The sequence below is a fragment of the Channa argus genome, chromosome 3 (genome assembly GCF_033026475.1).
Source record: "Channa argus isolate prfri chromosome 3, Channa argus male v1.0, whole genome shotgun sequence".
In the NCBI taxonomy this organism is placed as follows: Eukaryota; Metazoa; Chordata; class Actinopteri; order Anabantiformes; family Channidae; genus Channa; species Channa argus.
In genome coordinates this window covers 18,126,371-18,139,910 of record NC_090199.1, presented here as the reverse complement: position 1 = coordinate 18,139,910, position 13,540 = coordinate 18,126,371, and the positions used below count along the sequence as shown (strand labels likewise).

At 41.7% G+C, this 13,540-nt stretch overlaps 1 protein-coding gene across 2 annotated transcripts in view; it reads left to right on the top strand.

Annotated features, from left to right (window-relative positions):
- The first annotated feature begins 1,528 nt into the window (after positions 1-1,528).
- The window catches only part of ntn1a (netrin 1a), a 53,679-nt gene continuing 41,667 nt past the window's right edge, over positions 1,529-13,540 (top strand). Inside the window, exons 1-2 of one of the 2 annotated variants that reach the window (XM_067497456.1) lie at positions 1,529-1,864; positions 2,051-3,107. In XM_067497456.1, coding sequence (XP_067353557.1) covers positions 2,087-3,107 — 1,021 coding nt within the window. In that variant the 5' untranslated portion in view covers positions 1,529-1,864; positions 2,051-2,086. The remainder of the gene's footprint in view (positions 1,865-2,050; positions 3,108-13,540) is intronic. The other variant, XM_067497455.1, reaches the window with a different exon arrangement.

Below are 13,540 nucleotides of genomic sequence, written 5' to 3'. Positions count from 1 at the left end.
TCGTTTCACATTTAAAAAAGAATATTTTTACATATAGTGTGTTGATTCTTGGAAACTGTGGTTTGGTGTCATTTTACACTGTGGCTGCCCAAATTCTTTCATGCCACAAAAGCCCAAAACCTATTAAGCAGCTAACTGCTTTTATTCTTGTTTTTAGCTGGTAAAGAAGTGTTTCTCCACAGCAGATCATACTGAGAGAGAAACAATGTTTTAATTATTATTATTCTTTGCACACGGATATAAGGGATGACGAGACTGATGAGGCTAAAACTAAGAAGCTGGACCAACAGCTGCATGACTGATGATCTTCATCATACCTTAAAAGAGCTGAAAATATTACAGAAAAAAAGCTTGTGTTTAGGTTTCAACATAAAAAGTTCTAGTGTTATTTCTAAAAGTAAAAAATCTGACTGTGCTTTTCTGCCTGATTTGCAATCTGATTTGCATAAAAAATAGATACCATTAAACTTTTTTCTCGCTTATTATTTTAATTATTTCGACCTGCTTTTTGCTGTCTGTGCCATATTTTGCAAATATTTGAAGAAAATGTAGTAAAGCAGTTCATACTTAGCCTTACTATAAATCTATCCTTGCACACACATAAAAACGTTCTGTTCTGAAAACCTAATTTATTTAACTGTATGATCAGGCAGCACAGTCCTCCTGTTTATATCCCTTTAATAAAATCCCTGTCCCAAACAAAACCTCCTCCACTCCTCCCAGTACTAATCTCAGAATATGATGCAGTACCTACCATCATCGACCATCCAGTGGGGGTTTACTGTAATATCCAGTAGTCAGATCTGCGGCAGCCAATCATCTTCCTCCTTCATAACTAAACGGAGCAATGCCTCCACCGTGTGGGAGATGCATACGGCTCCGGTCACTGTAAATCCTGAGCTGTGGCTTCCTCCTTTGGGCACAAGGCGGCGCTGTTACTTCTGCTGTCATCGTTCAACAGGTCTCACGAAGCAGCAGCTGCACCACCAGGATGGAAAACACAGGGATGGGACAGCGCTATTATACCTAATACACAAAGTGCTTTTTGTCAACATCTGCTGTCGTTTTCGTGTGAGTAGACGCCTGCTGTCATTTCACATCCCACTCATGTCTCCTGATGGGCTGAGCATAAATTTGTGGTTGGGTTTTTAGTAAAGGGTAACCTCAAGTTACCTGAAAACTGTATCATAAGATACAAAACATTATTTAAGCTCATTGACGTTGAGCAAATATCCAATTCAGGTGCACTTCACATTTTTGTGTTTGGGACATTTCCCTTTGAGTCTATTGGATGATGAACAAGGTGTCTGCAGTGACAGCTTAATTGTCTATCACTGCATTAAGCCTGTATATTCTCTTCAAACAATCTCTTTTAAAAGTGTGCTTTTTACTTTTGACTCTACCCAACAATGATCTGCGCTTTATCTGTTTTTCACTTCGGTGTGACTGAACTACTTATCAGCTGAAGGTGTGGTAAGTGCCAAAGTCACAGCTGTATCTGCTCCGCTTGTTTTCTCTCTTTTTCCTGCGGTAATTCGCGCCTCTCCGTATACTTGAGTCCTCTCAAAGATGCACCACCAATGGATGTCGTAGTTCCGTGTGGTGTCGCCCCTCAAACGAGTTGACCTAAAGCTGTGCCAAGCAAGATCCGATCCGAGAGAGAGGGGGGAAGAGAGAGAGAGAGCGAGGGAGAGAGAGACCGGCAGGAGGAGTGGGATTTGCTATAAGGACATCAGCGACTCTTAAATCCAGGCGCTCCTCCGTTTTTTTACGCAGGAAGAAACAAGCAACAAAACAGGAGGAGCTAAATATAAAAGTAGCCTCACATCGCCGGTGTTTTGGCATCTTTTAAAGTTATTCTCAGGTAAAGTGAGCTTTAGAGATTTTTTACTAAACTTGGTGTGTGTATGATGGGAGTTCATGTTTCTTACCGACAGCTAGAGAACTAATAGCGCAGTTTTGTTTGCTAAATGCTTGCTCTTGTGCCATCACCAAACTTTCCTTTCTTTCTCTCTCTCCCCACATGTTCGCCGTTCCCCCTTCATCTCAGTGACTTCACGGACATTTGGGGACCGAGGGACCTACCATGTCAAGGGCTGCGGATGTTGCACTGACTGTGCTGCTCGCCGTGTCTCTGTCGTGCCGAAGCGTCCTCGGCGGATACGGGATGAGCCTGTTCGCGGCTCAGACTTCCCCGTCGGACCCCTGCTACGACGAGCACGGCAACCCGCGGCGCTGCATCCCGGATTTTGTCAACTCCGCCTTCGGGAAGGAAGTTAAGGTGTCGAGCACCTGCGGCAAGGCGCCCAGTCGCTACTGCGTGGTAACATCGGTGGAAAAAGAAGATCGTACAAGAAACTGTCACACCTGCGATGCCTCCGACCCAAAGAAGTACCACCCTCCGGCGTTCCTGACGGACCTTAACAACCCTCACAACCTCACCTGCTGGCAGTCCGAGAACTTCATTCAGTACCCGCAAAATGTCACTCTGACTTTGTCTCTTACCAAGAAGTTTGAGGTGACTTACGTGAGCCTGCAGTTCTGCTCTCCCAGACCCGAATCCATGGCTATTTACAAGTCCATGGATTACGGAAAAACGTGGGTGCCCTTTCAGTTTTATTCAACCCAGTGCAGGAAGATGTACAACAAACCGAACAGGGCCGCTATCACGAAGCAGAACGAGCAGGAGGCCGTTTGCACGGACTCCCACACCGACATGTACCCTCTGACCGGCGGCCTCATCGCCTTCAGCACGCTGGACGGCAGACCGTCAGCGCACGACTTCGACAACTCTCCGGTGCTGCAGGACTGGGTGACAGCCACTGACATAAAAGTCATCTTCAGCAGGTTGCATACTTTCGGCGATGAGAACGAAGACGACTCGGAGCTGGCCCGGGACTCGTACTTCTACGCGGTGTCGGACCTGCAGGTTGGAGGGAGATGCAAATGCAACGGACACGCATCCCGGTGCGTGAAGGACCGCGATGGGAGTCTGGTGTGTGAGTGCAAACATAACACCGCCGGGCCTGAGTGCGACAGGTGCAAACCTTTCCACTATGACAGACCGTGGCAGAGAGCCACAGCCAGGGACGCCAACGAGTGTGTAGGTAAGTCCATCCACCGTCCGCCATCCTATTGATGCTGAACGGGGAAACTTTGTATCAAGTACAGTTTCTATCTGTAGACGCACTTTAATGATTTTTAATTTAATGCGGAAAAGAGAGACGAGGAATTTTTAGATGGACAGCAGTCGAGTAAAATCTGTCAAAATTGTTGAGATAATAATAATAACAACAACAAAAATAATATCAATGTACTAAATTGACACATTTCCCAGATTCACTTAATGAAACCCGCACATTGCCTAAATAAAACAAAACTATAGACACATGCCCGCCGATATCAGCTTAAAATTCATTTTAAGTCATACACATGAAAATGCAATTTACAAATCCATTTAGCTTGCTGCAGGCCATAATGGAGGCGTTTAAACCACCTCAAACGGGACCACTGAGCCTAATCATCCATAGGAATATTTCTCATAGTTCGGTTTAACCGCTGCAATAAACAGATGCCTTTTAATTTATCTGAATAATTTCGTAACGCACTCACTGCAGTGGTAATTGAAGGCACATTTTGCTTTTTAATATCACATCATTATTTTCCACATCAGAATAAAAGGTGGCGCTATGCATTAAAATGTGAAGTGTTGTGGCAAAGTGTCAAAATATATATTTATTGTTTCTGATTTGTGAAAGATTGCCATTTATTATTATTATATTGCAACATTGTTATTAAAATCCTTTTTGAGTTTTCCTAATTAGAATAACTTAAATTGATTCTTGCATTGGATTAATGATTTGATGTAGAAAAAATGAACACAACGACAGTGCAAATTCCTATAATTTGGATAATTTTATCATTATTATTAACATTCACACTAAGGCATGGGGATGTGTAAAAGTAATTTAATGTAATGTAATTTAAAAAGAAAAACAAAGCAAGGTCTAGAGAAAAGCAAACCTCTGACCATATATGACACCAGTCTTTTGTGAGAGTCAACATTTTTACTCAGCTGTGATCTAAGCTCAAAGTTGCAGTAGTGCCAGTAGCTGGGTTTTATTGCAATTTATCACTATATGAACATGTAGATTGGAGATAATGCTGAATCCAGGGTCACTGACCTGGTTTTTAGCCCTTTTAGGTTCTGTTCTTGAAATGAGAAACTGACACAGACAAAAAGAAAAGAACCTGAACCTGTCAGTCAGTTAATGTAGCTTTAGTAATACTGTGCCATGATTTCATTAAATATTTAGTTAAGGATCTGTTGCCATCCAATCTTATGTCTGATTACCACATAGACACATACCACATTTGCCACTTTTTTTAAAATGTTATAATTTTTATTTGTATTAATTTTTTCCTTGTTGCCATTTTCTTTCCGACCAAAGAAAAACTCTAAGTGTTATCTTTTAGAGTGCAGAATAATAAAAGAGTTGCAGTAATCTGATGTGTGATAAAGCCAGAGAGACACAAGAGCTGATGATAGACACTGACACTAAAAACACAAAACACAAGTACCTTACAGAAATCAATTCAAACCCTTGTATTTCCCTTATGCTCTGTATTATTTGACAGCCATGGCACATGGCAGCCACTTTGACAAGTAGCAGCTGTTTAAAATATTTTTTTGTTTGTCTGTGTTGTATGTATCTGAAGCTCTGACACTTTCTTCCAGGCAGATGTGTGAATATGTTGCTAAATCAACAAAGCAGCTTCCTGGAAAAGTCAGCCATATTGTAGGACCCCTGACGTGATCATAATGAGTTAAAGAAAGTAATTAAATCAAAGTATGTTTATTCCTCTTTAAATGCTGGTTACTGACATATAACAAGTGGTAGTCTGGAAGCTTTTTTAATGAGTTTTACCAGTTCTAATTGTTTTTTTTTTTCCCTTTTACATGGCTTTCTAATATATACCAATTATACTTTCTTTGTCGCTTACAAAATTAAACGGTATAAACTATGTCAAAACGCTTTAGAAAGAGAACAAAAATGAAGGAGAAATAGAAAGAAAATTGTATTTTAATAAACACACTCTCCATTACACAGCAGTAATTAAGACTGTTGTGAAAATCAGCATTCGCACCATAGAAAATTATTCCAGTGCCAAAAGAAAAAACAAAAGTACAGTTTCCCCTTACTGTAACTTCAAACATCATGCTGTCAGAACAGAATTCTGTGTGTGTGTGTGTGTGTGTGTGTGTGTGTGTGTGTGTGTGTGTGTGTGTGTGTGTGTGTGTGTGTGTGTGTGTGCCCGTATAAACACAAAATCTGAGAGAGAAGTAGAAATCCCACCGTTTTCAGAGGAGCGACTAGTGGAACGAGGTTTGTCAGATGACAGGTTTAGGGATCGAGGATTGTGTTGTTTCACCCCACCTTAATGGCAGCACTGATTCACCAGGCTCCCATATGGATCTGGTTATCACCGATAAGTTTCTGTGTGTAATAAAAGAATTGGCTCTGTGTGGGTTCAGAACTGATGTAAGCTATTATTGACTCCTCAGTTTTTCTCTGATAGAACAAACAAGCAAAAACACAAAAGAAAATTCCAAAAGCAAATCTGAAAACTGGTTTGTCTCGGAGTGCACTTTGCTGATTATTTCTATTAAGATGGGAAAGGACATCCATGCTCTTCAGTGTACACTTTAGTTCATTCGGGTAATGACTTCAATGGCCATCACCACAGGCACAGCAGAGACCTGTTTCAGTCTCCTTTAGTACAGCAAAGGTAGATGGAGCTGTGTGTAGCAGTTTCACCTAATTACTGCAGAATGAGAAAAGTCAGCAAATTAATTATAGTGATTTTTTAATCTGTTATCTAGTTTTAGATTTGTGCAATTTACTGGACACATTAGGTGAAGAAAAAGAGGAGAAAGTATGTTGAATAATTTAGGTAGAATAATAAGACACCTCAAAGGCATGCTGAAAGAGAGGACCGGCACTGCACTGCAGAGAGGAGCAGGGACAGAGGGAGGGGCTGGAGATGGAGCAGGACGACGAGAGTGAAAATAAAAGAGATCGGGGGCGGGGGGGTTGGGGGTTATGAGGGGGAGAATGTGTGATGGGCGGTGGAGTGACATTTCTATGGCAGGTGGGCCAACAGAGCATTTGGACAGTTGTCTCTTTTCCAAGGCAACCCTCACTGGGCCAGTGGGCCTGTAAAGGAGGCCGGGACTGAATGAAGCTTTTTACTCGTTCCCTCGTTGAAACTGTAACATATCTGTAACATGGAAAATACGCTCTCGCTGTACTCGCTCCTAGTCTGTTCCTGATTTTATACAAGGGATCTTAAAGCACTGCATGACCTGGATGATTCTGATGCTCTTGCTGATTGTTTTGCCACATTGTATCAAATTCTACAGCACAGGAATCACAGACTCTCAGTCAGTAAACATGCAGTGCAGCAAAGCTGCCACAGTGGATTTGATGCCCTTTAAGTTTTAGAGACATAGCCACTTGTATAGAAGAAAAACACACTCTTTTCCTGATGTTATATGTGGGCGTGTTTTCAACTTGAAACCATCATGTAAAGCATCATGATTTGTAATAACAATATGCTCAGAAACATATACAAATATTATACACATAATATTGTGCCCAGTTTGGTGATGTTTTTTTCTTATTTTCATAGATCACCACCCAAAGATTAAAAAGGCTTCAGATAATACTAGAGTCTAAAAGCAGCAGGAATCATTTTCAGGCTTGGTTGCCACATCGTAAAGATGACCCAAGATCCAATCTTTGTGCTTCCAGTCAGACTGAGGGCAACTAAGGTTAAAACTAGATTTAATGCAGTACAAAACCATCAAGAAACAACTAATAGTAGTACATGTCAGGGATATTTACTGTCATTTTGCACACAGATAATAACACACAATCAAACTATATTCACATCTTCAAACGAAGGGATGAATTAGCTATACATTATGTCACCAGTCTGACATGAGCAATTCCATCGCTGCAAATAAAAAGTTAAACTTTTCATTTATCAAGTCAGTTGAACAACTGTTCTGCAGGTCTTTCCTCAGACATCTCTTGCTGCCATGTTCGTTTGGTACCTTTCAGACATGACTGAAGGATCTGGTTAATGTTTAAGCAGCTCACCGTGCACCTTTATCAACCGGCTTCCTTCATCTTCAGAAGTGCCGACAGGATGCATTGTTGATCATAGCAAAAAAAAAAAAAAAAAAAGAGAAAGGAATAAACTGGCTAATGAAGGCTCTGTACTTTGTGCTGTCTCACTATTCTTCACCTTCAGTTATTCAGGCAGCACACACCTCTTTCTGCTGACTGCATGTGCACGTGTACAAACACTCAAACGCAGACGCGGTTTTCTTCAGGTCTTCAGCTGCAAGTTCAGACAGGGGCGAATGACCTCTGTCTCACTTAAGGAACCACTTTCACAGAGCTTTTTATCAGTGTTTATGACTCGTTTTGTAAACCGCCGCGAAAATAAGTCGAGCATGGTCCAGACAAACATCTCAGCCTTCTGTTTTAGATTCAGAGACCTGTTGTATTTCTCAAACAGACAGAAACGTGGCCACAGGGCCAGCACATACTGTAAGCACCATATATCAAGTGCCATAACCAAACTCTTAAAAAGGACAGCCAGAAAAGATACACATACATACACACATGCAGTAAGGAGTCAGTAATAATGATAATTTCCATTGCATGTTTTGGGACCAATTGGATTTTCTGCTGCACTGCTACTGTCAATGCCTAAAAACAGCAACTGCGGCTTGAAAAGAAATGTGGCTGATCCCCACGCTGGGGTTGCTGTGGTAGAAAGAATTCAACTTGTGCACGGAGAACCATTCTGACAGATCTTTGAAGAGTGGACATGAGTTTATATCAAAAACATTTGAGGATAATGTACGAAAGAGTCGGGCAGGCAGCAAATAAAAGTGTGTGTTTGTGGGGTGGGGGCTACAAGATAGATGATTCATTAAACAAAAAAACTTGATCCAACATACATATGTAACTATATTTTACTAGAACAACCTGCATTTTATCCAGAATTAATGTCAAGTGGATACAGATCCGCTTTGCCACCTTTGACAAAGCTCAAGTTGCGCTGCTTCAGGTGAGCGAATATGTTCAGTGGTCAGAAATGACAAAAATCTGCTCTGAAATTTCACAGTCCGTGTCTGTTCTTCAATTCAGGGTCCTTTGGGCGAAGTGAACATTTCTGCAGCTACACAGACTTCAGGTGTGGATGTGCACATGCTCGTATGAGAAATAGAATCTTGAAACCTTGTTTTTAAGAAACGGTTTGGTAGGATCGCTTTACACTGTTGGTTCATGGCCTGCACTCACTTCCTCTTGTCACCCTCACTGCTGCCTGAAGTCATTGTGGACAGTGGCTGCTTTATTTCAACGTCCAGCCAGGCCACAAATTTAGATCTTTCTCATCAATAGAATCCTCGTCCTTCTGTTTGTTCTGGTCAGAATTACTGCTGCATATCTGCAAGTGAAAATATGTTCTGTGGGTGCAAAATGTTTCCACTCACACTGTGGCACAGTCACTCAGCAGCTGGTGTTAATTGATCCGATGAGATCCAAGCGGATATGTTTTATCTGTTTCCTCAATATTAGAAGCAGCTCACATACATCCTTCCGTAGTGTGTTTTTACACTGTCAGGTACATTCTCAAGAGAGAAATCTGGGCGTCCACTGAAGATTTTTAATAATCTTTCATCAGTCTCTTTCAAACCACAGACATGAAGTAGGCTTTCTTTGCAGTGATGACAGCTGTTTCATTATTTTTATTGGATGGCGTGCTCTTTGACAGCACTGAGCGCTCAATCAGAGCTGTTTCCCTTAGGTGCAAAAAGGTAAATGCACTACAAATTTAGCAAAACAGTGCTCAAACATGACTAGGATTGCTCCCAAACATCTGCAAAGGTTCTGATAGCTGTTAGAGAAAAGGGAGAACGTGGGCAACACACTCGCACACACATGCCGACACTACTCAACAAGGTGCTTGACATGTCTCTGTTGATACCTGTTTTTTTTTTCCTGCCAGTTACTTGCTTGTGTCTGTGCAGGCTTGTGTCTGAGTGTTTCCATGTGTCTTTTTCTGCAAACAGGCCTTGACATTATGCCGCGTATTCCTATCTGCTGTAGAGTGTGTGAGAGAGGAGGAGCAGATTAAGCAACCATGTGGGAGTGTGTCTCTTAATCTGCGTTTTCTGCCAGTAGGTGTTTACGCAAATGGTAATTCTGTCCAGGACGTGAGCAGCTATTCAGCGCCTGGGGAGACATCTGTTAATGAATTAATTGGTGACTTGATGCCGCGGTGAAAGCTTGTCTTAGCCAGGGCAGAATCTCTGAGCGCTGTGGGTTTTGGCATGAGCCACAAAATGAGTGTGTGAGAGGTGTTTGTGTGTAATAGAAAGGTTTTGTTTGAGCGGGTACCAGATGATTAGGGATAATTAAAAACCCACGCTAAACATCATCATCATGTGTTTGCACATTAGACACAACACGTTCCAGCGCTTTACACATCAGCTCTATGAATCACAGGCTGTCTGTCTGTCAAATACTGTATAAAGTAGATTTACACTGCATAGTGAAGCTGCTAATCAGGCAGGACATAGCCTGCCCCATTTCTGCCACAAATGAACTGCAGAAAATGTGACAATGTATTTAAGTTACTGCAAGGTTTGTGTGTGTTTTCCAAGAATTTAGGGATAAAAATGTGTTGTTCTTTCTGGGAGTTACACAAGAACAGTGCACACAGCAATTAATTTTAGTTCATCCTCAGCAGTATCATTTCTGAAATTTTAATAAAAAAAAAAACAAACAAACATGCTTTTTGCTCCCAGAAGCCTTTACCTTTTCCCACACACCATGAAAGGAAAGAGTCAGACATGAAAAAGTCGACCTGGGAAGTACAGGCACGATTAATGAGAGACCTCTACATTGGCTACCACATGGAATATCAGCAAAAGTCTGCTCACCGCACTTCTTTCTAACTCCTCAGATTTATTGTTATCATATTTCAGTCTTAACTGACTCAGGTGACCTCACGCTTCACACTTGGTGGAGTAGCACTACGCCAGACCTATAAACATATATTCATATGTATAACTGAATGCAGTTTCCTATGAGCCTGCAAGGTTATGCACAAGCTAACATCCCTCATTTATGTAGTCATCAGGTTTGAAACACACTGTTAGGACAATCCTGATTCATTGCCCTCATAGAAAGACCATGGCCGTCTCACTTGTTAACAGGCTGTCATAAAGGGGCCAGTGAACATGGTAAGAAAACATCGGCGTGATTCTGTGCACGTGTGCAGAAGAATATGTATGCGCACTTTCACTGGCAGTTTTTTGGAGTTAAAAAGTGACCAATGTATGTGCGAATATGAAATCAAGAGGCCCAGGCCAGGGCTGCGATAGAGGATCAGGGCTGATGACCTCACCACCTCTGCATAGCAGCAGGTTACTGCACAGTTACCAAGAGGAGGTTGAGTGCTTGCAGCCAAAGCAAATATATAATGTGGACTGGAGGTAACGTCAGACAGAGCATGAAAAGAAGCAAGACAGAAAGAAAGTGATTTTAAGAGAAGAAAAACATCTTCTGCACAGTGCCCTGAGCTGTGTCTTGCAGTGATTACCTAATGCAGTATTAATGAGATTGCATTTAAAATCTTTGAATGTTGCATTCCTTCTTTCAGGGAGACAAAACACATCACAACAAGTCCTGAAACTGAAATAGCATGCATTGTTACACTGTGCTACAATTACCCAAGTCTGTTCACACTTAAAAATGAAATCCTTGGCACAGCTTGTTACAACTGTTTCCAAAATGTCCCTGTAGCTGAGAGGTGATCAGTAACAATAATAAAAAACAGATACAAACTTGTGTGTGTGTGTGTGTGTGTGTGTGTGTGAGAAAGCAAGAGACAGAGAGAGACAAAAGAAAAGAAGGCCTTTGTATTTTGCTGTAGCTCAGTGTTTGATTCAAGGTGAAAGTCCTGGCAAAAACTTCTCTGGGAGCATTTGCATTACTCACAGACAGGACCACCTAGCACGACCCTGAGCCCATCGAATCCAAAGCAGAGGTCCTTAACACTCTCAGCTATAGATGATTAATGGTTGGATGAAGTTACAATCCTGACACAGGAGCCTGTTGTGCAGCTCACAGCGCCCCCCACTGTTTCTATCGCTCACTGCTGCCACCATTCAAGTGAACTGCAGCCGCCTGAGACCTGTGGTTGTTTGTTTTGTAAACATTGTAGATGCAGATAAAATTGCAGACCCACAGTAATTCTTTAATGATATTAGAGAGTCGGAACTGAACATGAGTTAGCTAATCTCTTCATTTACCTCTGTTTTTGTGCATTTTATGCAGACGTTTGTTTTCTTTCTCACACACATACACGCACAAAGTACCTGCGACAGATCAAGCAGAGTCAAACAATTTCATTTTGCGTCAAAGGTGCTCCTACAGTGCCAGAGAAAAAAAACAGTTCTCTGGAATTCCTTGTGTGTGCGTCTGTGTGTGTGTGTGCATATGTGTGTGTCTTTGTGTGTGTGTGTGTGTGTGTGTGTGTGCACTGTTGAATAGCTGACTTTGATTTATTACCAATGTCTTTGTCTTTCCCATATAAGTCATGGTGCTGGCTCTGTGTCTTTGTGTGTGTGTGTGTATGTGTGTGCCACAGAGGTTTGTAGAATCCGGTTGTCATGGGTGCCTTTAAGCCACATTTTTGTTTTTGCGAGTGTCTAAGTGTGTGTGGGCCTGTGATTGTCTATATAACTGACAGAAATACAGACAACTAACCAAACAAGCTGGTAAAATAAAGCTGTGGCAGGCAGCAGGTTGACACGGTTGCACAAAGAGATCTCAGTCAGCAGAGGTCAGCACGAAGTAGACAGATTTGCAATAATCTTGAGATACGTGTACAAGCGGTGATTTCTCTGTGGTTAATAAGTATGTAATTTCTAGTTGACAGTTAACCGTGCATAGATTGTAGCTGAAAATCACACATGTAACTATGGGGATCATGTCAGGTCGTGGCTATTAGAAAATGATTTGAATTACTTGATTTTTTTATGACAATCGTGAAATTAAATTAGCGGGTGTCATTTTTGAACAATGTGCCCAAATTCCCTGATATTTGCATGATGTCCATCATCGGAAACAGCACTGTTGTTTTTTAAGTTTCTTTTGTCACATAATTAACACTACGGCTAAATTTAAACACCAGTCTATATCAAAACACAGATATTACCATTATAACATTATCTTGTGAGAAAATAACTCAAAACATAGTGACCTGTGTATTTGTCTATTTGTGAGAAGTGGAATGTAGGCTTCAGGAAGGGTTTGCTCTCTGGAAAGGTTTGCAGGGTCATCTTAATTTGCCAGGGGTGATCACAGGTTAATCCATCACTCATTAGCTCTCACAGATAAGACACATTAGTGGGGTGAGGGGCCACACTTTCTCTCTCGCTTTTTGCATTGCTTTCTCATCACCTCACACAAGAGCAAGCAATGTTATCCCAGCAGCATGTGGAAGAATAAAGCCATGCCTAACACCTTTTCTTCTTTACCAACCTCCTCTCTTTGCTTGCTCTACTCCCTTTAGGACAATACAGCCAATTAATTAGGCTCAGTGTCCAACTGAGAGCATTGAGATAAAGGTCTATTACAGAGAGAGAAGAAAAAAATGAGTGTCTACGGGGTGAACCGTTAAGAGACAACTAAAGAGAGTGAGACGGAAGGGGGGGGAGCAAAAAAAAAGTAGAGAGAGATGGATAAAGACAGACAGACTCTTGACTCAGCGTTGTGCCCAGCAAATGCTGTTTAAATTCTTCCATTGCTGCAGCTGCTGCTGGGTGTTGGAGTCACAGGATGAGAGCTTATGTGGGATGTGTGTGTGTGTGTGTGTGTGTGTGTTTGTGTGCGAGCGTGTGCATTTGTGTGTGTTTGAAGGAGCTCCTCAGCAGCCACAGGGACCCTCCTCCTCTAGCAGAATAAGTCATCAGGTTCCAGTGTGAGTCCCCTCTCAGCTTCAAATAACAAAAGCCCATATGACTGGAAGAACATAAAGCAAACAAATGAGTCTAATTATGGAGGGTCGATAAGGAAATTGTAAGGAAAGAAAAGCATTAATGATAATATTTGTTTTATAAGATGATAGTTTGAGACTAGAAATTAATTTACAAAAGGGGCCTTCTGTGCTTTCTCAAAGTAAAGAACTGGACCTGTATGACAGAGAAAGTCTTCTAGCCTCAAGAGACCCTTACAGATGTCGAAATGATTACCACTTGTACCAGGTTTCTGTGGATATCCAGATGTCCATCTGATGAATAAAAGAACCTGGAGAAGGCATTTCACCCCCCTCCCTTGTTGTGGGACAGGTTGTTGGCTGCAGATGAAAGTTAATGTGAAGCATGAGGAATAACCAGCAGGACATGATCTTACTCTCTGAGCTTCTGAAGAAAACAGAAAGAGTGTTG